The sequence below is a fragment of the Brienomyrus brachyistius genome, chromosome 20 (genome assembly GCF_023856365.1).
Source record: "Brienomyrus brachyistius isolate T26 chromosome 20, BBRACH_0.4, whole genome shotgun sequence".
NCBI classification, from domain to species: Eukaryota; Metazoa; Chordata; class Actinopteri; order Osteoglossiformes; family Mormyridae; genus Brienomyrus; species Brienomyrus brachyistius.
In genome coordinates this window covers 10,029,109-10,054,980 of record NC_064552.1, presented here as the reverse complement: position 1 = coordinate 10,054,980, position 25,872 = coordinate 10,029,109, and the positions used below count along the sequence as shown (strand labels likewise).

The 25,872-nt window shown below is 45.0% G+C and overlaps 2 protein-coding genes across 5 annotated transcripts; one reads left to right on the top strand and one right to left on the bottom strand.

The window, feature by feature from the left end:
• Nucleotides 1-60: 60 nt before the first annotated feature.
• stambpl1 (STAM binding protein-like 1) lies at nucleotides 61-13,284 on the top strand. 4 transcript variants are annotated; one of them, XM_048987973.1, is made up of 12 exons: nucleotides 61-340; nucleotides 1,028-1,150; nucleotides 8,108-8,202; nucleotides 8,804-9,021; nucleotides 9,109-9,184; nucleotides 9,606-9,701; nucleotides 10,252-10,570; nucleotides 10,760-10,884; nucleotides 11,202-11,339; nucleotides 11,672-11,784; nucleotides 12,806-12,905; nucleotides 13,014-13,284. In XM_048987973.1, exons 3-12 carry the CDS (start codon nucleotides 8,134-8,136, stop codon nucleotides 13,068-13,070), a joined length of 1,311 nt encoding a protein of 436 aa, XP_048843930.1. In that variant the 5' UTR covers nucleotides 61-340; nucleotides 1,028-1,150; nucleotides 8,108-8,133; the 3' UTR covers nucleotides 13,071-13,284. The 4 variants fall into 4 exon arrangements, with proteins under 4 accessions (XP_048843930.1, XP_048843931.1, XP_048843929.1 ...); XM_048987974.1 differs by lacking the exon at nucleotides 1,028-1,150; XM_048987972.1 differs by lacking the exons at nucleotides 61-340; nucleotides 1,028-1,150 and adding an exon at nucleotides 3,403-3,443.
• Nucleotides 13,285-15,840: 2,556 nt separating this feature from the next.
• On the bottom strand, nucleotides 15,841-21,016 carry acta2 (actin alpha 2, smooth muscle). The gene is made up of 9 exons (XM_048987897.1): nucleotides 20,879-21,016; nucleotides 19,087-19,261; nucleotides 18,831-18,959; nucleotides 18,076-18,186; nucleotides 17,391-17,475; nucleotides 17,141-17,302; nucleotides 16,830-17,021; nucleotides 16,548-16,729; nucleotides 15,841-16,331 (listed from the first exon to the last, which is right to left on the bottom strand). The coding sequence occupies exons 2-9, from the start codon at nucleotides 19,213-19,215 to the stop codon at nucleotides 16,188-16,190; spliced, it is 1,134 nt and encodes a 377-aa protein (XP_048843854.1). The 5' UTR covers nucleotides 19,216-19,261; nucleotides 20,879-21,016; the 3' UTR covers nucleotides 15,841-16,187.
• Nucleotides 21,017-25,872: the final 4,856 nt, after the last annotated feature.

Here is a 25,872-nt window from a genome sequence, read left to right as displayed (position 1 = left end):
TCGTTGCATCTAGCGTGATAGTCACGCTTCCAGCCTCTCACGCTCATGCAAGAAATCTCACGGCAAATCCGTATTATTCCGATATAAACTAAAATTAGCTACGTCAAAAGAGCTGGGACAGTTTGCGAACTCTACACACTATTTGATAAAGCTGTTATATGCGTATGCATGTGTGTGCAGACTTGTCTCGTATTGAAAGTCTCACTCCAGCCAGCTGACCGAAGTTGGCAACCGTGTGCATATCAGGATGGCGAGGTTATCGTTGTCTCTGAGTCTGACAGACGATGCAAGAGAAATTTGAACTGAGACATGAAGGACTCAAATCACCGACATGCACTCTGTAAGTGTCCATCGCGTTACTGCACACTGCTGCTTCCGTAGATAGTCTAGGTTACTAAATTTTAAAATGAACGTGAATGATTTCTGGACGACAGTATAGTCCTGGGTGATATTTCGATGAGTCACAGGAGGGTTATCCTATAGAGGGAGACAAAAATATATGTGTGTGTATGAAATACATATACCACTCTAATAATTTGTATGCAGTTATTTGTGTGTGGGGATTGCATGTTTTGCCATGTACTCTAGTATCCTGCAGTATGTTTGTGAGGCTGGTGTTCAAATGCACTATATCCCAGTTTTCAACAGGACTTTCCACTGGACAAGCCTTTGCTGATGTACATGGAAAATCCTTGGGAAATATATCAGCTTTGCAGAAACGTGACAACTAGAATTGTTTTCATGCATTTGATACAGGCATAATGTTTAGGTAATGGGATATATCGCAGCCCACATTAAATGTCTTGCTGATTGGGGGGAAAGTAAGTGGTGTTTCAGAAGGACAAAATGGTGGTAGGTGACAAAAGACGCAGCAGCTACACAAACTGGTTATTTTACTTTCTGTTTTTCTTCATACACACATTTGAGGGGATAATGCAGATCCGTTTTGCCAGAGAGCCGTCTCTTTTTTTCCCGTCTGTTTTCCACAACTGTGACTTCAAACGCCCTTGTGTGTCATTTCCTCTAGTTATTTAAAAGCGGAGATGGGATGACATCTGGCTTTGACGCACTAAAAAGCAGCACTTATTACAGTGCTGTGTCTCCATGTGCAGCCCAGACCACACCGGATGGAACTGGAAATGTTTCAAGGGTATGTTTGTATTTGTGTTCTTACGAAAGAGTATCGGGAATAAACCCTAACCCCACTCCACCCTGCCCCAAGATAGGAAGAATAGCTGCTCAATATGGTCATGCCGAGATGTGTATACTCCTAGAATGTGTTACAAAAATGGGCCCTTATGGTATTCTACCACTGTAAATAATAATAATCAATACTTCCTCTTTGTAGAGTAAGGTGTCTGTGAAGGGCTGCCACCTGTAGCAGTGCCCAGGGAGCTGGGGGTTACCCATGGATGTGCTGAGGTTGGGTTTGAACCGGCAACCTTGTGATTACAGGCATACAGGCTTAGCCCACTGAATCACACGCTGCCCCCCCCCCCCCCCCAATGTAAAAACCAAAATACACTCGTACCGGTCTGAGCACATGTCATTTTCCAGCCTTCCTTTGCCCGGGAACCAGATGTGAAGCCTCTGGCCAATCAGAATCAGTAAGTATTAAATTAAGAATATGGTATAACTGAAAACAAGGCCTGGATTTGGATTCGAGGTCCTGATTTGAAGAGCCCAACCATAGGCAGCCATATTTCATGTGAGCAGCACTGCCCTACACGTCTGAAACACAGTAACTTTGCTGACACCGACTCTGAGAAAAAGGGTATTTTGCCTTTGCTGTAGCGTGGATTTTGTAGTTACTGTAATTTACATATAAAGATAGAACCTAAGACACCCGATTTCGATTTACTGTGTTATGGCTTTCGTAGGGCACAGCAGTCCAGTCATGTTTACGCACCAGCTAGTTTTAATAGCTGTGGTTTCTTGCGCAGTGCAGCTGCTGTGTTTCCTGCGAAGTACTCCTGTGCCAATAAGCTCCACGCGTCATTCTCTCCATGGTTCTCTGAAGACCTACTTACCTCTAATTTTCCTGAGAGGTATTACTTTCACCTACCGCCCTGCTCAACATAAGCGGTTAGAAGATTGAAGAATTATGTTCTCGAGTACTTTGCGGTGAGGTATTCCTATGCGTGGCATTTGGGAACAGAAGCGACAGGAGCTGAATTGCAGCTCATTGTAAAGATGTAAAGTGCGTTATCGGAGACAAGGTCTCCCAAGGTGCTGCTTACCACATTTGTGGTGTTCAGGAGCTCGGATGCCCTACAGCCACCCAGGGAAAGATACTTGAATGTTTTACCTCTTCTGCAGTTACCCCTGGAGATCACACAGGTGTGCATAGCTAGTCGGACTCGTCTGCCCTGATATTTCGAGATCTTTAAATATTTTTACATGTAGTTTTTGAATCACTTACTTTCATACAGGCCACACATTTGGCCTAGTAGTTAAAGCAAATATATAATCGACGTGATCCATTCTAAAACGTATGAAGGGTTAAGGTCGTTGTTACGAACAAATATTGCATTATCTTAATGCAAGCATTACAATAGGTACTATAACAATTGTTACTATAACGACACGATATATAATGGATGTATTGATCGCCCTCTAGTGTTTGTTTGGAAGCCGCGTTGAAAGCCACTTGAATATTCATTTGATTATACAACAGCGTCATATAATAATAATAATAACAATAATGATAATTATTATAATAACAATAATAAATACATACATAAACGTTGTCGTGGTTGGTCAGTTTTACATGCTTTATTTTTTTCCATCGTATAATAGAAATTGCGTTATTATTATTAAATCATGTTCGGCTAAAACAATACTAATGTTCTGTAAATTAATTGCTATGGACACTATGAGTTCCAAATGATAGACTATTTCTAGATGTCGAAGATCATGTTAATCTGTTACCGTAATATGTGAGGCGCTAAAACATAGACGAAACCATGTTACTCCTACGCACCCTCCGTTTCGTTTGGGTAGCTGGCCGTGATGGATTTGAAAGGGTAGCGCGTTGTTTTGCGGAGTAGAAAAGCAGTGGGTTTGCATCCCTTCCCCCTTTTGACACATCCCTCTGTGAAGAAACCGCTGCCGCTGCGCTGATTTCATTGGGAGGCATCGCCAGTTATGTCTCTTTTTCTTATAGGACACTGGGCTTGAGGGACAGCTTTCAGCCATTTTATCACCGGTGACTAAAGTTTCGTTGTCTGGTTGTTTTTTTTTTTTTTGCCTTCTCGATTTTTGGACAATGCTTTTATAAAGTACAAAAGTTTTTTATGTTTTTTTCCTTTTTAAAAAAAGTCGACGCGCGAGAGCTGGAATAGTGCCTTTTATTGTGGCGAGCTTCTTTTTTCCAGCATGTGCTGCATGTGATGGTAGTGATGCGAAGCATGGGACAGACTGTGCACACAGGTGAATAGCTGGTAAGCTTTTTTGCTTTATTTTATGCCAAGTAAAGCTGGTTATCATGGTAACACTGGATAATCGTGAGTATTCGCGATTTTTTTTCGAAAACCCCAAACCCGCGAATTAATGTGTGCGTGATGCAGTGGGTATTTTAATGTTTTTGTATGTACAATCATGGGAAATCGTCTTTTCTTGTGTACAGATATGGTCGTATCATTGTTTGATAGGACGGCGCCTTTGATGGGCTTTCTGTTGTAGCCCTTCTCATTGCGCACGATGTATATGTCGGAATGTGTAGGATTATCCAACCTCATCGATTTCAGTCAATCGGCGTGTTCAGATGTAACCGCTGAATTCGTGATTACGATCGCAGTTTTCTATATGTGTAACAGTGATCGGCGACTCGCGTTTTTAGATGATTATGATGAGAGTGAACCCTGTAGCAGGTGTTAGATGCTTATTATACCCTACAGGAATCATGTGTTTCTCACTTAAGCAGGAAGTGAAACTCCCTTTAACTAAATAATATAACCCATACCTTTATTCCTATTTGATGAAGTATTAGAACTAAAAAAGATTTGTCGAGTGTTAAGATTTTAGTAGAAATTTCAGTGTAGTACATTGTAGGCTAATAATGGGACTGCATGTGATTCGATTTTTTTTCTGAATATGGTATCAGATCCCTATATGAATGAAAGCGATACTTTAGTGGTTAACTGATTTCTGCAAATGCTTTCCCCATGCTTAATTTTGGTGCTGCCGCGCATATATAGGGTTTAAAATTTAATTGTAGATTTCGCGACGTTGTACGGAGGATAACAGAATCGTAGTATGTGTCATGACTAATGAAATGGCAGCAGATCAACCTCAATTTATATTACAGCGAAGTACGACGTAATATATAAAACACTTTATTTCTTTCAGTCGCAGGTGTGATGCATGGATGTTGGCGCTGAGGTGTTAGGTTTTTTGTACTAAGGACGGGGGGTGGCTAGTAACTTTTTGCAATGCTACACCCGAAGTTTGCGAAGAACGCAGTTGTATTTCCCCCCTCTTTGTGTTAGTGAGCCATACGGTCACAAGCGCACTAAAACCACGTCTTCGAAGTGTTCCGGGGCCGGGTCAGGTGACCAGTCACTTGGTTATGTTTCAGGGCTCCTTTCAGCCATGTGGTCGTTCTTCCGTGATCTGTGGCGTATCATTCAGGTGACTTTTGTGCCAGTTATTATTTGCCTAAGGGAAGTGCGAAAGTAAAATTAGGCCTGCTGAGAACTGCTCTTTGCTGACTGATACACCCAGCATACTGCTAACTGGCTGCTAATGTGTATGGACATCTTTACTTTTCCTGTCATGGTGTGTGTGCCCGCGACTCTAATCCCTTTTCTGCTAAACCAGATTTGTCAAACCTGTAATACATGGGCTGTTGGGGGTTGCGTCACGTTTATTTCATTATAGTCACAGAAAAGAATCTGACTTTTCTTGATAATAAAGCAAAATGTGTTGGAAGGCTATGGTATATACTATATGTGTGGTATATACTAACCGTAATTAATGAATGAATATTACCAGTCCAGAAATACTAGTTCTGGTACTATGGTTCACTACTTCAGGTTCCATCCATTGTGACAGGGGGTGGGCACGTGGGCGGGGCTCAAGGACACTTTAAATGTCTCACTAACTACTCCAAGAATGGAAATAAGAAATGCCTTGGTGTCACTGGAGGTAGTGCGCAGTGAGTCAGTGTGTCCCACCCTCTGTACACACTGCCGGCTCTGCCGTCCGTAATGGGATCTGTGCGTATTGGGTGGTGTGCTGCTTCCTTGGGGAGTTTTGACCCTCTGGCTGCAGGTTTCCTTACCCCCCCGCCTCGTGGTTCCCACATTCCTGCTTTGATTCCTACATGAACTGTTATTTACCAGTTGCTTTCATCTAACGAGATGTACAAGGGAGGCAGACAGCAGGTTGCGAACATATGGCTGTACAGGTGTCACCTATAAGTTAAGCTATGCTGTTATTCCTAATTCAAGGCTTTGTGTGTGTGTGTGTGTGTGTGTGTGTGTGTGTGTGTGTGTGTGTGTGTGTGTGTGTGATTTGCTTGCTGTTTTGGTTTCCTCTGTGTTTTCCCCATCTGAAGACATGCATTTTCAGTAGATGGGTGTCCCTGAACTCACGGGTGTACATTTGGGCATGGACATGTGCTTATAATTATTGTGGGAGTATCGTGGGGGGGGGGGGTTCGGGGCTGATTTGGTCCCTGCCTTTGTTGAAAGCAAACCGGCACCCTTGCCCGAATTGCCTTTATTGTGTGACAGTGTATGTTGGAGCTGTGAAAGAGAACTGTCCTCTTAAAGTCCCCAGTCGAATGTTCTGTGGATTTATGTAGGCTGCAGGGTCACCGTGACTGTGCCTTAGATAAACGTTTATTGTTGGATTTATCAGCCTGTCTGTCGTGCTGCTTTCTTTCTATATACTTGAAAAGCAGATTAATGTTTAATCTTATGTCGTTAAACCGAAGACTCCACGCTTCTTGGCGATTCCGGCCAGCCTCTCCCCACAGCATGCTTTTAGCGCGCGAGTTACTTAAATCAGCCTGAAGGCAGTTTCTTAAAAGGCTTACTAATGTATTTGCACACAGACGTGCACACATACGCCTTTAGGTCAAGGGAATTATCAAGAGCAAGTCTGAACCTTTTACGTCTCCTGTGTCTGGTTATGACACGCAAAGTGCGCTTTATAATGAACGCTGAACTGTTGCGAAATGTGGGAAGTAAATGCCAGCAAATTAAAATGAATGTTCAAATGAATATCTGTACATAATAATTTAACCTCCCTAACATGACCAGCTGTAGTCCGATTCGCATATATATTAATGTATATATGTATATATTTATGGCTCAGAATTTGCGATCGTTCTTCTGTGCCAGTGTCGGTGGAAGTTAATTGGCTCGGGGTTCAGGGTTAAATCATTAGGATTCGGTCGATGTGGGCTGTCTTTGGAAGCCGACTTTACAGCTTTTAAGATCATTATTTCCTGCACACACATGAGTCCCGGCTACAGGTGGAATGAGGGTGGAACAGCAAACTGGATTCTGCAGCGAGTACGTTCGTTGAGTGCTTTAAGTCAAACTTGACGGCTTCGTTGCACGTTCTGCTCGACTGCGATGCCAAGCCATCCGAAAAAAAAGGGGGAAACGTCTGCATTTTGACATGCATCCTTATCAAAATGACATCTCTGTAAAGGCAGAAGCCGCACTGGTCACAGGGTTACCGAACACACGCATCTCACTCTTTGGTAGCGTGTGGCTGTTGATACTCTCTAAATAGGTTTATGTTGTATCTGTGTCGAGTTAGTGATCCCTGCTGAGTTTGTGAACTCTGGGTATGGGTGTTGCCGCCATTTCATAATTATTCATTTGGACCCCCCCCCCCACTTAACATGAAATATTAGTTTTATGCCAGTGTGTGTGTGCCCCCCCCCCCCCACATGCAAAAAGCTTCTGAGACCCCTGGGTGGCTGTGAATCAGTTTCTCTTACGACAAAGGCAGAGGTGGGGGGGCTTCAAATGTTCGTTGTGACCGGAGGTGAAATCCTGAGACCAGATTTCAGAGCTAGTGTTGGGAAACACCTTGTGTATCGTCTACTGGCTTAGTGTTTGGAGCGCCGTTGACGACGCCCTTCAACGGGAAATGTAAATTAGGCCTGTAGGAGTCCCTGCATTCTACTCATCAAATAAGTCATCATAAAAAAAAAACAAAGGTTCCCAGCAAACAGCTCACACGTGTTTGTTTTCGTTAATTATTAATGACGCCTATGCTACAGGTTCTCTATAAATGATTTCTTTATCTTCCTAACAACAGTTGCTATGGTAATGTTTCAGGCTACCATCTTGTACAATGGAAGGGAAATGTTTTTTTTGTTTTTCCCTTGCCGCGTTTCATTAAATAGACTGGAAAAGAAAATGTTGACTACAGCACTGACCACGTCTGTCTTAATTTTGTCAGCTGTCTTTCATAGCATTTTCATCTGGTGAGGTAGAAATCCATGAGTCATCATCTTTTACTGCTTGGTTACCATCTGCCAGCTGTCATAGCAACCGTGGCACTTTTTAATCCGGCTCATATCAGCATATTTAACCCTTATCGTAAACCCTTATCACCCTTAAACAATTGCTTTGCGAGCCGTTAGATGTATACTACATAAAACTTGGATTTGATTTTAAACTTCACGGCTGTGATTCAGTAATGTGAATGTGCCCTTATTTTTATTTTTAATGGGTTTTCAAATATTTAATTTTACATCATAATCCAGCAAATCAGAAAGTAGCTAAGATACGGCAGCACAGGTGTAGAGCATGCTCAGACTGTCATCCCCTGTTTCTGTCCCCTTGTGTTCGGGGCGCATTCAGTGCAGTTAATGGTTTTAAAGCGAGGCTCTGATGTTATAATGATGCCTGTCAGTGCGTCTCACTTGCAGCTTTGTGCGGCTCGGAATGAAAGCATCACAATTTGCCGCCAGCGTCTGCTTGAAATGAAAACGAAGTACGGCGGAGCCAAAGTCCTGACGGGCTTATCAATCCGCTGCTTTCCAAGGCGACAGCCTACTGCCATTAGCTATTATGGGATGTAATTGGTTCTTTTATTTATTTTGCCCCCCCCCCCCCCCAACAACTCTGGCCCCCAGCACTGCCCCATCGTAGGAGATGACAGATGGACGGAAGGTCGGACCCCCCTGTGCCGCAGTCCAGCATGGACCAGAGCTTCAGCTTCAGCTCTCTGGTGAGCCCCCTATTTCAGGCCCCCCCCCCCCCCCCCAGAAATGATGTGCACGTGGCCAGAAGACACCCCCCCCCCCCCGTCACCCTGATTAGCATTCCCAGACGCACGAGGCTGTCATTCACATCCGTTTCCTCATGTGGAGGGATCGGATGTGAGTCCCCCTCCTCCCATCTCAGGCTGCACTCCCCCCCCCCCCCCCCAGCCCCCCCGGGATGGGCCGGATGCAGTGGAGGCTATCCACCAAACTTACGCCCCGCTGAAGCTGAAGAACCTACTTGTCATGATGCTCCTACCTTCTTTGTCTGGCTGTACTGTTTTCTTCTCTGTGTTGAATCCCAAGCTGCCATGTCCAGTGACGCCTCAGCGGGGTCCTTTCCTGTCTCGCTAAGGCGTCCCCCCCCCGGCTCCCCCATCCTTATTATCTCCTTGGTAACCCCAAAGACAGACGCCTGTTTGTTTGTCAATCTGTGTCTGGGCTGAGGGGGGCTTTTAAAAAGAGGGAAGGGGGGTGTTCAGGGGGTGCCGCAGATGTGTAGGGGCTTGGCATGGGATCACACTTGACCCCCCCCCCCCCCCCCCCCATGCCATCTCTTCCTTGCAGAAGAAGCTGGCCGCGGAACCGGATCACACCGACGTCACGCTGTCTGCGGCCGAGCGAGTCCGTGCCCTAAGCAAGATGGGCTGCAACATCGAGATCAACGAGGACATCACCCCGCGGCGGTACTTCCGTTCCGGTGTGGAGATGGAGCGCATGGCCGCCGTCTACCTCGAGGAGGGGAGCCTGGAGAACGCATTCGTGCTCTACAACAAGTTCATCACGTAAGATTCGCCGCGCCAGCCGACCGCACGGAGGGGAAGGTGCCGACTTGCCACCTACCTGACTAGATAAACGCTCCTCGTTGTCAGGCTGTTTGTGGAGAAGCTTCCCAGCCATCGGGACTACCAGCAGTGCAGTGTTCCTGAGAAGCAGGTCATCATGAAGGTGGGTCTCTCATCCCCGGCTCAGGCCTCTTAGTCTAATGGAAATCCGATTAGCGGTGCGCTAATTAGTTCACACTGTGGGTTGGGGGTTGCTTGCGAAATTGAGCGTTCTGTGCCAGTGGGGCCCGCTCTGGATTCGGGTTGACCTCTTGACGTCCTCAAAGCACAAGCATGACCCAGCGCTGACATAGTGATGTGACTCTGTCCCCTACTTTCCCGTCAGAGAGGACAGGCCTCTAAGAAGGATGTATATGCGAAGAAAAAATAAACGATTTCTGTAATATTGCACAGTGTTGGTTTCCCGATGCGTTCAGCCAAGCTGCTACCGGCACGACCCGGTTTTGGGTGAGGAGCGCAGCTGAGATGTGTGTGGGAGAGAGCAGGCCTGCTCAGCTCTGTCGGCATCTGCCTCACATTCACAGAAACTGCAGGACGTGGCATTTCCACGGAAAGACCAGCTGAAGAAGCTTCTCCATGAGAAGTACAACAGAGAACACATGGAGTACGTGAAGAGTCAGGTGAGCGGCCGCGTCGTCGTGGTGACCGGTGGGGCACCCAGATCCTGCAATCCCTCCATGCGTCCGTTGTAGGTGTGGGAACGTATAAGGACATTCCAGACTTGCAGCCCTTTCTGGTTTCAATGTCAAGGTTACCTATCATGCGCTGGAAAGGGGAGATATCCTGGTTTCAAGTCCACACACAATCCGCAAGATATCTGTTGCCCACCGGCTGTCTGATACAGCCGGTGCTATTAAATTCGCAGTAACCAAGATTTCACTTTTCATTTTGCACTAACAGCATTTCAATGCACCAAATATATTCAACGCTTGGCACGGTCACACCCCCACACATTTGATGTCATCTTAAATCCCTAAGTGGGATATAGGAATAGGAACAATAGAACTCAACAGATATTTTTTTTTCTCATTTTCCTGAGGTGTCCTCCCTGCTGTAACAAACGAAATGATAAAAATCAAAATGTACAGTAAATGGGATTTGAGGCTGAAGGTCAATGGATGTCTAAATGGCGGTTTTGGCATATTGTTTTCTCCGTCGTCGCATTAATAGCACGTCTGCGCCCAGAGCCAGGCTGCAGAGGTCTGCGACCAGCAGCTGCAGAGGCTGTCGCTCTTGGAGGAGGAGCGGCAGCGCGTGGCCCAGCTGCGCAGGATGCAGATTGAGTCCGAGCAGTTCCGCTACTTCGAGGACCAGCTGCGTCGCCAGGAGTTGGCCAACCGGAAGGACGGGGCTGCCCTCAAAGTGCAAGATCAGACGGACGGGACGTGTCTGTCCCGCACGCCGAAGAACCACGTCAGCCTCGGGTCCAATCGCAGCAAGCAGGCCGTCCCCATCAACAAGCCAACCTCAACTCTGGGTGCAGTACAGAGTGAGTCAGCATCCCACAATGCCTTGCAAGAACGGGCTAGTTTCTGACGTGGACTGTATTCTATAAATCTGCAGGATGTTGGTTGCATGAGTAGCAGTTTAATATAAAGTTGTAGCTTCTTTACATTAAAAAACAAGGTAATAAGCCAACTGTCTACTTAAAGTGCGATTTTCTGTGTATATCTTGCAGACCAGAGAGTGGATGGCTTGAGACGGGTGGTGATCTCGCGAGATCTCACTTACAAGTTTCTGCTGCTCGCGGATGGAAACACGGCCAGAGGAATCGAGACGTGCGGAGTCCTCTGCGGAAGACTAGTAAGGAATGACTCTCTTAGTCACATGTCAGTCACATGCGGAAGGACGTCCTCCAACCCTGGACCTCTTTGGGATAAATTCACGGAACAGTCATGGTTTACGAGAAGATTTAGTTATGGTGAATTTAGAAGGATGGAATACAACAGTTTTTACAGAGACATGTCTTGTTTGAAATAATGATAGCAATGGTGGTAAATATGGTGTATCAATAAGACTTGGCCCAAGACTAAGGGAGGTTTTATTTCTGTGTCTGGGGAGTGAGTCAGTAGAGGAGTGGTTTAGCTTTACACCAAAGTGCAAAAACATTGCCTTTTCAGACCCACAATGAGTTCGTCCTCACCCACGTGATCATTCCCAAGCAAACCGCCGGCCCAGACTACTGCGACATGGAGAACGTGGAGGAGCTCTTCAGCTTCCAGGACCAACACGGGCTGCTGACGCTGGGCTGGATCCACGTGAGTGACCCCGTCTGTCGTCGTTTCCCCGTGGCCTTTGCATGCAGGTCGGTGGGCACCACCCAGTTGACTTCAGCGTAGCCCGTTTCAGTTTTGGGTAATAATGGATGGAAAGCACAGCCCTTTTCCTTTTAGGCAGTGCTGTGGAGAGCCACTGTTTGCCTGGATGTCTTCTTTTAGACTATTTACTCCGGCAGCCATCTTCACCTTTTTGAGCAAATTTCAACATACATTTACGGGGCCTCTGGTGCCCCAACACATCAGGGGTTTAATCTAGGGTCCAGCCCTACAGGTCCTTGGGCCCTTGTTTACAAACTACCTTTTATTAACAGACACACCCGACACAGACGGCATTCCTCTCCAGCGTGGATCTTCACACACACTGCTCGTACCAGCTGATGCTCCCGGAGGCCATTGCCATAGTCTGTGCTCCCAAGCACAACGAGTAAGTTCATACTGTGCCCGTCACACTCCTCCACACGCAGCCGGTATGGACTCTGTTCGGAAGGAGGCAGAGAGGCTGATCAGTATGACCATGAAGGTAACTGCGTGGGCCGGCCGATGACGTAGCGAACATAAGTGCCTTTGTTTGTCATCATAAACTAAAGATGTGTGACATATTGAAACAGTTGAACACAAAAATCTAATTCAAGCTATCTGAACAATGTCCCATCTGGGCCTGTTTGTCCTTGAAAAGGCAATCTGTTGTATCAAGACCAGCTGTACATCCTTAACTATGGAATCTACAGGCACAAGAATTAGTTAGCAGCTCTAGCAGGCAAAATTCCAGCCTGTTAACGGTGGATATTGCTTGATTGTGTGTGTGTGTGTGTGTGTGTGTGTGTGTGTGTGTGTGTGTGTGTGTGTGTGTGTGTGTGTGTGTGTGTGTGTGTGTGTGTGTGTGTGTGTGGTCCAGATATACATTACCTTGTCCAAATGTCCCCACGATGTGATGAATACCCCTTTTGTGACTGCAATCAAAATACTAAAAATGCAACAGCTCTTATGTTTTCGTTGATTTGGTTATGGTTGGGGCTGGGTACAGGTTAGGTTTGTCATAGTATTAGCATTTTTCCCACAGAAATGAATGAGTGGCCCCCACAAAGACAGATCTGTGTGTGTCTGTTGAAATATTGGGCATATGAAGCAGAATTGAACATCTCTATTGATTTCCACAAATCACTAAACATGATATTGCTTGTTTATTGGTTTATTTGACAGGAACGGTGTTAATTGATGGCATTGCTATAAATGTCAAAGTCAGACAAAAGGGTAGTTTCCATCTATAATTCCTGGGTATTCCTATAATTCCCTTTATTAAGAGAACAGCACAGGCAAAGAGAAAAACATTTGCGTTGCAGTAAAATATAGAGCCCGGCAATATGACTCTGTACTTGTGAATTGTCGCGGCTGGATAGAGTGGATCTTCAAATGGGGTTACTGCTCCCCCTTTCGTTTTGAATCAGCACCGGAGTCTTCAGGCTGACCAGCCCTGGAATGGCAGAGGTGGGGAACTGCAGGATGAAGGGCTTCCACCCTCACTCGAAGGACCCCCCGCTGTTCAGCGTGAGTGGCCAGGCTGCCATCCTGTCACCTAACGGGCCACTGTCCTCTTTGTCACATCTGATTCTCTCTCTCTCTCTCTCTCTCTCTCTCTCTCTCTCTCTCCGGCAGATCTGTAAGCACGTTGTGGTGAAAGACACCAAAACAATGGTCCTAGATCTCAGGTGACAGCGACGAGAGCCTCGCACAGTGGCCCCCACCCCCCCACATACACAAACAAGTTTCTATTTACATCGTTGTTTACTTGAAGGTTTTTGTATTTATTTATTTTCTAAGAGGTACTGTGAATCGATATCGCTTTACCGCGCAGAGCATCATGGGTGCTCTTTGTCGCGGAGTCATTCCGACGGTGTTGCTTCTGCTGGTCTTTTAACTCGATGTCAGCTTTGTTCTCAGTGGCTTCTGCTATCGGCTAAAATGAAGTGCGGTCAGACACAACTTGATAATCCTACTAACTTTCGGGACAAAACAATGACGTGAAGTCCTTCAGGTAAAACAAAATGATGTAGAGCTAGCGGACACACCCCTCCGGGAACGAGAGTGCGCTGAAATAACGGGCACATTAAGGAATCCTTCCTGCTGGGATGTCAGACACCACACCGAAGACGTGAGAAGGTTCCGGTACGAATTTTAACGCAAAGTCCTCCTGTGTGGTTATAGCAATAGATACAGTAAATATATACACAGGTCAAGCACTGTACAGAAAAAGCTAAATATATCGTAAGCCATGGATAAATCGATATAAAAAGGTTTTATATTGTTTTAATACCTTGAGTGGTTTAACAAATTAAACTAAGTGTCTGGTTAGCCACACGCCATGGCAACGGATTTCAAAAAAAGCATAGCTGACAAGTGTTGACCTTGTTTTTTTTTTGTTTTGTTTTACCCTGGATTGATTGGATAACCTACGTTTGCCTTGAGGGTGGTTTGTTTACGGTAGACAGACTAAACCAAAGTGCTCAGAATGTAACTCGAAAAAAAAAAACACGAAACGCCTTACAGGGGCGGAGCTCCTGCCATCGACGGAAAGGCCTTGACGAGACAACGCTCAGGTATCCAAGCTCGTCCTGCATCGCGACACGACGACCGGTCTCGCCCCACGCGGAGAAACAGCCAGCCACGTTCATGCACTTAGCATGTTAGAACAATGTTAGAGATAATCTGCCAAAACCACGCTCTGTCTGAGAGGTTTAAAAACAAACAAAAGACGCTCCTGTTTTTTTTATTATTGTTTACGTGCCGTGACGTTAAGGTGGCTTCATACAGTCCCAGTGGCGTTGCACATTGTTGTGGCATTATGTGACGGTGGACAATTGAAGACAGTATTTTGAATATCTGATTTTTGTTCATCTGCTGTTTTAATAAAGAACTTACCCTTTATAAGCTGTCATGAAATGCTCTTTTTTTTGCTGTTTGCGCAAGTCTGAGAACCCGCATGCATCATTTCCCATCATGCTCTGCTTTGAAACGCGCACGCTTCCAGTGAGACTGAAGCCTGGGGTCTGATCGCAGAGTTTCCGAATTCATTTGGTGGCCATGGAGCATTTTTTTCAGAGAATAAGAGCTTTGCTCAAGGGCTCAGTGGAGACGTGACTACGTCTGCGTGGGTTCGAGTACTCGACGGGTAACCCGCAAGTTTTAATGGAACAGATGAAAAATATTCTAAAACCTCATTTGCGGGTACAGGTGGAACATGGTCCATGGCAAACATTTATTTTAAATATAAGTAGGCTACAATTTTATATATATGTATACATATATGAGAACAAAACACTTTTTCTCCCTTCTGTGCAATGGTTGGAGCAAAATATTTTGCGCTTACTGACCGCATACTTTATATAATATATTTTTGCAATTGCACAACCTCTCATCACCCACATATATAAAATATATGCAATCCTTCTTTTTTTCCTATATTGACATCACTTGCCCCCCAATCCTGCCTCTTCCCAGAGATTCTACTTTGTCCCGTTGCCTCCCCTCTCTTTTCCCCCTCTGAGGGGTTGAGTCCTTCAGCACACTGGGAAAGGGTCTCTGAGCTGCCCCCTAGTGGCCGCTCTCCTGCCTACTGATCTCTCCCACCCAGAACTGGACCAACCTGCATGACCTGCTTCTTTTGGTGAATTACGTCAGATCAGCATTTCTCTCCCATTCATACAGAGGAAAGGAAAAAAAAATCCATCCTGAAACAGGGGTAGCATGACGTATGGGATGTGGTTTGCCTTGGGTGGGGGTGTCACGGGTGCAGGTGGGGGAAACATGCTCACACACAACACATGCCCACCACTATGGGGAAAGTACAATATGCCATCTCAACAGTCTGCAAATATATGCTGCATAACACCTAGTAGGTCAGTCATTTGACTTCTTTTACTTGATTTTATTATTATCTTTTTTGTTCTTTCTTCTGTTCTATCTTTCCTTACGTCTTTCCCAGGAAAAAAAAGAAAAAAGAGTTTGTAACTTGTCGGATTTAAGGTAGTCTGGGCAAAATGTAAGTCCATTTGAACAGTGGTACCTTAAATCCAACAAGTTACCCCGATAAGCCAGTAACCCTGTTTCATAGTACAGGCCCCTGTTCTTCTAATTGTTTTGTTGGATGTTTGATGTTCTTATTCTATTAGATGTTGTTGTTCATCCATTCCTCTTCTGTCTGTCCTGGTCAAGTTTTCAGGGGGCCTGGAGACTATCCCAGGCAGCGTAGGACACACAGCAGAGGAACACCCTGGATAGGATGCCAAAATTAGCTGTTTATATAGACTAATACTTTATATATCATAGTTACTGGGAGTTATTGCTATATGCAAGGACAGTGTTGCTCTGTAATTTAAATTCCCTCATGGTGTAGTTTGAGAAGTAATATTGGACATGCATTTTGAATGACTGCAGATTCAGTTGAATATGTCAAAAGTGTGATATATATATCAGAGAGACAAGCTTCAGTTTTTGAAGAGCTTTATTCCTTCCTGGAGTGTTCTCAATGTAACCATCCTTAAACTGTAACTCGAAGCATACAGCGGTGATTGAACACATGCGAAATCTGCAAAGTTCATTTTCAGCATCTGAACACATGAGGGCGCCTATGAGCTTTAGTTCTCCTGTTCTTTTACGGTTTCGGACATGCCCGGGCATGTCGAGGTTTAATTCATTCGAAAACAAAAACATCCATTCAGAAGTAGCAGTGCAAAGAGGGGACCAAAGGAGACAGGGACAAAGAGGAGACAGTTCACAGGCAAAAAAGCAAGACTGAAGGCAGAGAGGGCATCACTGGGAAGGCTGGAGGCTTTAGAAGCATTTGCGGTGGACGATGGATGGGCCGGCCTCGTCGTACTCCTGCTTGCTGATCCACATCTGCTGGAAGGTGGAGAGCGACGCCAGAATGGAACCTCCAATCCAAACAGAGTACTTGCGCTCAGGTGGTGCGATGATCTGGAAATTCATAGAAAGTTAGATCGGATACTCGATGAATCAGATTACAAGGACTACCAGCTTTTTGACCCACGTGTCATTATTTACAAGTCTTTTCTTTTATCTGAGCTTAAATTCAGTCATGTTTACTTAGAATATGTTCACTATTTCCTCCAACGGGCTATTCTCAAGACACAAGGTGCGTCAAAATCAGTCAAGATTCGGTGTAAAACTCACTTTGATCTTCATGGTGCTGGGTGCCAGAGCAGTGATCTCCTTCTGCATCCTGTCAGCAATCCCAGGGTACATTGTGGTTCCTCCAGACAGGACATTGTTTGCGTACAGGTCCTTACGGATGTCGATGTCGCACTTCATGATGCTGTTGTAGGTGGTCTCGTGAATTCCGGCAGATTCCATACCTGGGGATTGCGGCAACTGGTCAGACAATCGCATGAGGCATCAAGAAAGAGAGACGTTAGGAGGTGTGTAGGTGTGGAGATGGTGGTAGGGATAGGGTACCGATGAAAGAAGGCTGGAAAAGGGTCTCGGGACAGCGGAACCTCTCGTTGCCGATGGTGATGACCTGACCATCAGGAAGCTCATAGCTCTTCTCCAGGGAGGAAGATGTGGCAGCGGTAGCCATTTCGTTTTCAAAGTCCAGGGCGACATAGCAGAGCTTCTCCTTGATGTCACGGACGATTTCCCTCTCAGCTGCACATGAAAGAAATATTTCATTTAGTGTCGGGAAGTCCCTACCCTAGCCGGAAAGTTCCGTAGGGTCCTTCAGAGGGCGGAACTGCTGTTAAATGCATGCATTTGGCTCTGCTCACCGGTAGTGACGAATGAGTAGCCTCGCTCGGTCAGGATCTTCATGAGGTAGTCTGTGAGATCACGGCCGGCCAGGTCCAGACGCATGATGGCGTGGGGCAGAGCGTAGCCCTCGTAAATGGGGACATTATGGGTGACACCATCACCAGAGTCGAGGACAATACCTGATGGAACCGGGACCCTGGTTATTAATATCCTCAAATACAATCGAAGAGACAGTAAAAGATGAAGCGAGGCTGAAATCAAGCTCACCGGTGGTACGACCAGAAGCGTAGAGAGACAGCACTGCTTGAATGGCCACATACATGGCTGGTACGTTGAAGGTTTCGAACATAATCTAAAACGGGACAATATTTGCATGTTATTTGCGCAAATAAAAACCTCGGACTGCGAACAACCGGGGTGTCTTAGACTAAACATGAAAATCGGGATCCCTGCCATCCCATTTCCCATGACCAGTTATCAATTTTAGGGTCAGGTTAGTCAAGCTGACACAGCAGGCATCAGGGACAGGATGCCAGATGATTGTGACAATGTGCCCTAAATGGTGTCTGTTCATTTTTAGAAGTTTAGAAATCAAATCAAATAGCCTTTTATTGTCAATTCACTATATGTCCATAACATACAAGGGCATCGAAATGCTGTTTCTCTCTCATCTATTTAGTACAACATGAAATATAAAAGTATAAACATATATAAAATGCCCGCAATACTAAAAATAGTAGACGTTTGTACAATATGCAATAGTCAGTAACAGTGATGTAAAGTGACGTGCATTTTTAGATGTGCAAAAAGACAGCAGATATAATATTGAGTCTTTATATGGTAGCAGCAGCGGTAGGGTATTTGGTAGGCAGTGTATCATGGTTTTGTTGGGAACAGTGCAATGAAATCTCCACCAGAGGCTCTGCAAAGTCCAGAAGCCATTTGGCATTACCTGGGTCATCTTCTCTCTGTTAGCTTTGGGGTTCAGGGGCGCCTCGGTCAGCAAGGTGGGGTGCTCTTCAGGGGCAACGCGAAGCTCGTTGTAGAAAGAGTGGTGCCAGATCTACAGGGAAACACATCACAGACCAGCTCAAATTCAGCTTGCAGTCCACTTGCATGGAGGCGCATCAAAATTAAAACATGTCTGCAAAGTAAATATGAAAATATTACTATTTCATAAATATTTGGCCATCTGTTGAAGTGTGACTATGTCCTTTGGATGAGCTTGTAAAACATGCCACACTAGTCATCAGTAATTAGTCACTGTTCCGAGAACGTGATGCCTCACTGACCACCTACTGTTTCCTTTCTGTGTGTTGCTCATCTTGCATTACTAGCCTGCACTGCTATTGATAAAATACCATATTGGCCTCTGAAAATCAAAGCATGACTCGAGCTTGGTCAAGATGTACCTTAAATTGCTGAAGTTTTGATATCATGATCCAAAAATGACAAACTTTCTGAAGTTTGCCGGCGGAAGTTTCAGAATGACGTCAGTACTGCATTGGTCCAATTTAGACTGTATATATGGATTAGAAGGTTAATTAAGATCCGATGACCGTTATTCAGTACTTATTGCTAGTAAATATCTAGCTGTGTCTGGACTCTGTGCAGATCCTCAAGCTATGAGGGGCTCTGTAGATCTTCTTCAATGGGGTCTAGTGAGAAGGGCTTCGTAAATCAGGACCATTTTTGTTTTGTTCTTACCTTCTCCATGTCGTCCCAGTTTGTGATGATGCCGTGTTCGATGGGGTACTTCAGGGTCAGGATACCTCGTTTACTCTGTGCTTCGTCGCCCACGTAACTGTCCTTCTGCCCCATTCCCACCATCACCCCCTGGGGAGACAGGCATGCTAACGGTGTGTATGTTATCGCATTGATGGGGGGCTGCGGCAGGAGGTGCAAGCGGTGCAGTGGCGGCGGCGGTGCAGGCGCAGCGGCGGCGGAGGCGGCGCCAACTGACCTGGTGTCTGGGACGGCCCACGATGGAGGGGAAGACGGCTCTAGGGGCGTCATCCCCGGCAAAGCCTGCCTTGCAGAGACCTGATCCATTGTCGCACACGAGGGCGGTGCTCTCTTCTTCATCACACATTGTCTTCGATCCGCTTTGCCCTCTTCACTCAAACGGGAGACAATCACTGCAGGGAGACAGTCGCTGGCTGTCAGAGACCTCAGTGTTTGTGGCCACTCATGCTTGCTCCGGTATCCCATGCAGTGGTGTCCCTGCCCCGTGCCCTGTGATGGACTGGCATCCCATCCAGTGGTGTCCCTGCCCCGTGCCCTGTGATGGACTGGCATCCCATCCAGTGGTGTCCCTGCCCCGTGCCCTATGATGGACTGGCATCCCATCCAGGGTGCACCCCCGCTGCTGTCCAGGCTGACCTCCGCTTACATTTTCTCCAAGCATGCATGTGTGTGTTCTGCCCTCTTTGGAGGGACCACACCCTCTCAACAACATAAAAAAAACACAAAATATCTAAATAATATAATATCTGAAATACCACTGAATTGTAAAAGCAATATTTTTGTGCCAATACAAAAACTTTATAATGTAAAACCTTATAAGGAATTATCCGTACTACTACTTAGACAATTTGTAAAGATTTATAGAGATTTCAGTTTATAAAGTATAATCAAAATGAACAAAAGCTTCTTCTTTCAATTAGGTTCTTATAAGGTGAAACTGCTCAGAATAATTTCACAGTAGACTCATGCCTTCAGACATTTCAGAAATGCTTCAAAACGCAGAATGCCACAGGGCACCACACTTACAGTGAACTAGCCAAAGCAGATAGTGCTACCTTCTGTTAATGAATGGCTACGCTACCATGGGAAAACTTCCTAATTAGGAAATTATTTGGACATGGGTCTGTCTTCAGCTATGCACAACCTCTCTCTGGCCCTGCCTTCCTGCAGCATCCAAAAAAAAAAGGGATGGAGTGGGTAGAGGCTACGTCGTCTGCCGGAATCCTGGAGGACCATATTTAGTAATAAACCCTAAACTTGGTGCACACTGCACAAGCTCGGGGGCCCTAGCCAGACTGAGCCGCTGCAGATGTTAGCGTGCTAACGCTCCATGCTAAGGATCAGGTGGCTGTTAGATCTGTTCGCACTGCCTGTACGGCTGCAGGCAGCCACTGAGCTGAGAGACACTGTGGGTTTCCTGTTTCTTCAAGAAAAACTGGTTGCCGCGACAATCAGCTGCAAATCTACTACAGCCATAAAAAGCCTCAATTTCAATTCTCCCCCCACATGACAGAACAACTTATTGAATTGTTCTCAGTCTCCCTGGCTTAAAAAATAAACAGATTTTATCTGAAAAGTATGAACTGCGGATTCTTAGCTTAAAAATATACATGTATATAGTTTTTGGTGTTTTTTCCAGTATTACTCAACAGACTGCAGAACACAAACTGAAATGTTTCCAAATGAATGCAATTTTTTGCGACAAATGCCATAAATAGCATCACTGGGACACTTGTACAACAAAAGAGAAACTGGGGTTTTTATTAAAACAAGATCAGCAGCCTTCATTTCTGCACATGCACAGCTTACCTGCACGCAAGCAATCGATTAGCTAGCATGCCAACAACAGCACATCCCAACACCTGTGTTCCACTGGAATGGAAAATACTGAGCAAGCCACCAGCCTTAATTAGCCGATCTGTCGATTCTGACTTTTCCAGTGCAGTGAGACCCTGGAGCAGAGCACTAGTTACAAGTGAAAAAGTGTATTGGAGAGTAGTTGTACTCACCCTGACAGTGCTTGGCCGGGGTTTGCCGCCTGAGGATGGTGTACGGAACGTCGGCCAAGGGTGCGTTTATGTAGACCCCCCTTCCCCACGATTCCCCCTCCCACATCCCAAACAAGGATTCCACACCACTGGCCATCCTCTGCCTCACTCTAGCACTGCCTTATAGGGATGACTGGGGGGAAAAAAGTCCAATTCGGGTTGCCTGAAGCAGCCCCCCGGCTCTCATCCTAGGCATTCCACCAGTGTCCATCTTTCAGAGTACAGCAGATCTCAACTTCCTGAGACATAAACACGGCCCCCCCCCACCCCACCCCACCCACATGCACATCTATGCTCAACACCTCCCAGCCAGCATTAAGCCATCAAAGGATGAACAAGAAAAAGAATGAATGTTAGACAGTATAATAGGCATTCGCTCCTGTTAGAGATGCCTTTATTTGTATTGGACTTGCATTGTATTTTAGGCCAATGAGAACGCTCAAACTGTGTTAAAATAGCTTTTGTCGAAGCGTTTGTCAAATGGCTCTGTGTGTCTCAATACCATTCTGTATCATTGACAATGAAGAAAACACATATACAACAGGCATATTTATTAGCCGATGTGGTAACGTATAATTAACGTGCTGCGGTTCCCTTTAATATGACGTTTCATTCTGTTCACTTGTGAAATCTAAGGTTCTGCTCACCAGATGGAGTTGTTCGTTTGAAGAAGGGTGACCAATGCTGACCCTACTCAGTGCTACAACTCAATCAGTTAGGAAAAAGACGTGTATTTCCGTGTTTTAAATGTAGCATGATATTTTGTACTTTAGTGTACTACAGATACAATCCCAGCAAAGAAGTGTGCACCAAAGAATGGCTGGAAAAGTCTTTTCAATCATATGCTCACTTTGACTTTATAATCATATTAAGGTATGAAGAGGAATGGTCTGTGATGGTTGAAGGATTGACTTTGTACTGGGAATGCAATTGAAAGATGGATGGATGGATGGATGGATGGATGGATGTGCAAAATAATGTAGTTTGTTGAATAAAGACAGGGGGCCCTAATGTTTCACATGGAAGCCTGTATCTTGGGCCAAGCTTGGGATTTCACAATGGAAGGGGCATGTCCAGTTAACTGCCTACTGGGCCATGTTCGGTGTAATAATAATGAAAATCCACGTACATGTGATTCTAGTTCGTCTCTGGGAATCCAGGGAAGAGTTATGCCTGGTCCTGTCACCTATGCCAGCTGTTGTTAGTTAGGCTGCCTTTGGTTAAGCTGTATTGCGAACATCAGGTGACGTAACCGGCCGATCCTATCTTTGGTCAGGGTTTCTTTCACAGCTTTCTGGAGACCTTGGAAAGTGTCCATGTCTGGTCAGCTTCAGCTCTTTAACATCCAGCATCACATATGGAATCTATTACACCCGCAAATATTACAAAGGGGAAGGTAGCATCACATTTTAATTTCCCCGGGTGTTGTTGTAATTGTTATTTCTCATTATTGTTCATTGTTATGTCACAATTAACAAAAAATACTATGTTTTAGATTGAATAGTTTATAATAATATTCCAGACATTTTGATTAATATTATGGCACCAAAGTGTAGCATTTCTGTAAATAAATTATTAGTAATGAGATATTGGCAATATTTGCCTAAAGTACAGCCTCTCCTACGCCTGAAATTGTGAACCTTTTGTTCAACGTCATTTTAAACCTCTGACGTCTCCCCTTCTGCTGCCAGTGCCAAGCCGGCCGATGTCTCAGCGGTTTTTTTCCTGTTTACTTTTCAAATGCCTTGCAGAATTCGGGCATTGAGAAAAACATCAAATGAAGCGCAGGAGTTTAGTGTAAAGTGTACAATTCTGTGTAAGTCTCCTGTGTTTAAAAACGGTTTTGAATTCGTCGGTACAGGTTGATGCCTTAAAAATGTTGGGAATGTAGATTGTTTATCAACAAAATAAATTTAGCTTGCAACCCCAAAATCACCATGCTCAAGTCCAAACAAACATACTTATTCTCAAACTTTCCAGTATTCGTCAGACCGTTACAGAGCTGAAAAAATTGAAAGGTGTTTTTCTGAGAAATGTGAGACTTGTAAAAGTATTTTAAGAATCGGCGTTAAACCACGTCATCCAGTGATCGCATATGGTATATTTTCATTCAGTTGGTAGGCAAATGCATTTTGAATTAACTTTAACTAATCTCGTATTGCTCTGCAGTTATGCTTTAATTAATGTTCACCTTCACACATGCACATAAGTTTAATCCCCCTTCTGCCGCACCCTTATAGTTCCTCTACACAGAGCGGTCGGATTTTAAATGCAACACCAAAAAAGGAGCTATTCAGTAAATAAGCAGAGACTTGGCAGGCTGCTTGTTCTCTAGGCATGTAAGGGAGGAAAGTAATTCCCCTGGAAGGTGGAGCCTGAGAACGCTGTCCTATGGGCGCTGCTTTTTTTGTTGCAGTTGTAAAGATTTACAGTACGCTCAGAACACTTGTACGTAGAAATTCCTCACGAAGATACGTCACTCTGGAGATCGTAACCATGTTTAGTGGTACGCTCCCCCCCAGTCCCACTCCCCCCAGCATATTACCAGGCTGAAGCCTGCTAATTATTGGCAGCTTCCGATTCGTTTGTCTTTTTAAGAGCGTCTTCTTCCTTGGCTGAAGTTGCCTTTTAATCGCAGCGTTAACTTCGTCACAGCTTCCTTACAGGGGAATGCTCGCGTGCTGCATGGTTTATAATTAAGACATTCTGTAAATATAAAACACCGTATGAATACAACGTTTAAGCTGTAGCACGTACATTTATTTCATATATGTATTTCACAAATCTCTCTGTAATGTAAATCCTGGGATTACCCAGGCATAATGTGATTTTTTTTTCCCCCAAACGATAAGCTGGCAGCATGACAGAGCGAGGAGCCGTATACATAGACCTGCATAAGACACCAGATTTCCAAAATGAAATATTGAGGTCTTATTCATGTATATATATATATATATAAAAGCAATCTGGGTCAGACTAATGTCAGTGTTTCCTTACAGTGGCGTACCTGCTGTGTACTTTGCATTTCCATATTTGCCTGAATTATTGGACATTTGATACGCATGAAGTCGCATCTGCTGGAAGCATGGGCGCAAATTATGGATGGAGTGGAGGATGTAACCCCCCAATAATCAAAACCGGCCAATACTCCCCCCCCCCCCGATAATCATGTCTCCCCCTAAATGGGTGGATACTTACCCTTACCCCCCTTCAAGGTTCAAACCAAAGTTACGCCCTTAGCTGGAAAACAAATGTGTTCTTCGAAGTTTATAAAATGAGACTTTACTTCAGCCTGAGTCTTGGCTGATCTTAGTGGAGCTGCTTTAATTTAATTTAAAAAAGAATAAATTGACACCATTACAAGTGTCGTGTTGTCTCCCTGAACCCCGTCCTGTTCCCTTTTAGCCACCAGAGGTCACTGCTGGCCATCCTATGCCCTTTCGCTGGGGTATATCGATCCAGCTGTTTCCTCTAACTTACCATCTGCCCTTCGTGTACTCCTCGTTACCAGTGTTTGTATGCGGCCCTCCGCATGGGCGAAAATTTCATTTTATTGTTGGTGGAGACAATAAACCGAAAAACAGCGTATGCCATACCATTGTATGTCCGTTTTCCTTCTTGCCACTTTATTCCTGGGTGCCAACTTTGGTCAGCCGCGGCTGGCAGATTTTCAATTCAAGACAAGAACACGCATTAACATCTATATAAGAGTTTTATTACTTTCTAAATAGTCTGGAGGGTCTGCAAAACTACCGCAAAGCTTTTGATTTAGTTAATTTTAGGATTATTATGGAATAATATAGATATACCGTAAGATTTCTTGTGTGAGCGTGAGTATCACGCAAGATGTGTGGGATATGGCGACCTTGCATTTTGGCACTTAATGCAAAACACTCGCAAAGATTAACGTGCTGACGTCAGGCATATTATAAAAAAATTGTAACGTGCTACTGTTATTTCTCTCATTTTTATGTGTACAATCGCACGGTTGGAGTCGAGACAGCAATGTACTACACTTAATTTTGAAATGTAATAGTTGTACAGTAATATTTTGTTGTCAAACTATATATGTTGTTGAGAGTATACAGCGAAAAAAAGCATGTTTGTGGATTTCAGAACAACTGCAGTGTATGACGGGTACGATATTTGGAGGCTACTTAAATTTTATCGTCTGCAACTGGCATATGTGAAGTGTGAATTTGGAAAGGGGTGGGGGGGCACGGCCCATTGTACAGTTTTCCGCCACTGGATTTCAGTACATATTGTAATGAACACGCAACAGGCGTATCACAAAAAATGAGACCTTTAATGAACCGTAAACGGCCAGAGCCCACACCAAACTCAAACAGGAATCCAATACTATCAAAATCAAAAGAGAGACACCATTAATGTTCTCCAGTATTATAGGGCTGTGTGGAGGCTGCCGCTTCTCCTTTTGCCCACTCTGCAGGTACCCCACGTTCCTGCTATCTCTAAATCCCCAGAGATCGGCTGATAAGGGGTGGGAGGACTGCTCTATAATAAACATTGCTAGTCCTTCAGCCACTACAATAGTATTTAAAATGACATAGTTGTGTGTGTGTGTGCATGTGTGTGTGTGGTGGGGGGCAGGCCTCATGAAGGGGGGGTTGGGGGGGGGGGGGGGGTTCTGACGCCTATGCCTCACTGTTCTGCGTTCCCCAATTCCGACACTGTCGCGTGTTCTGAGTCCGATCTCCACGTAGATCTACACAAGTATCTACTCCCCTCTGTGGTTTCCCTAATAAAATCCCCTACGGGGGAGGTAGGGCGTTCTCTGTGCCAAACCACCCTCTGGGGTTTTCACTCCTCCTCGCCTCCTCCGACACGACAAGCTTCCTTGCATTTAAAATCATTTCGCTATGAAATGTGAACTAAATACAATTTGTGAACTACAAATACAATACCTTACAAGAAGCACTGAATAGACAGCTCAG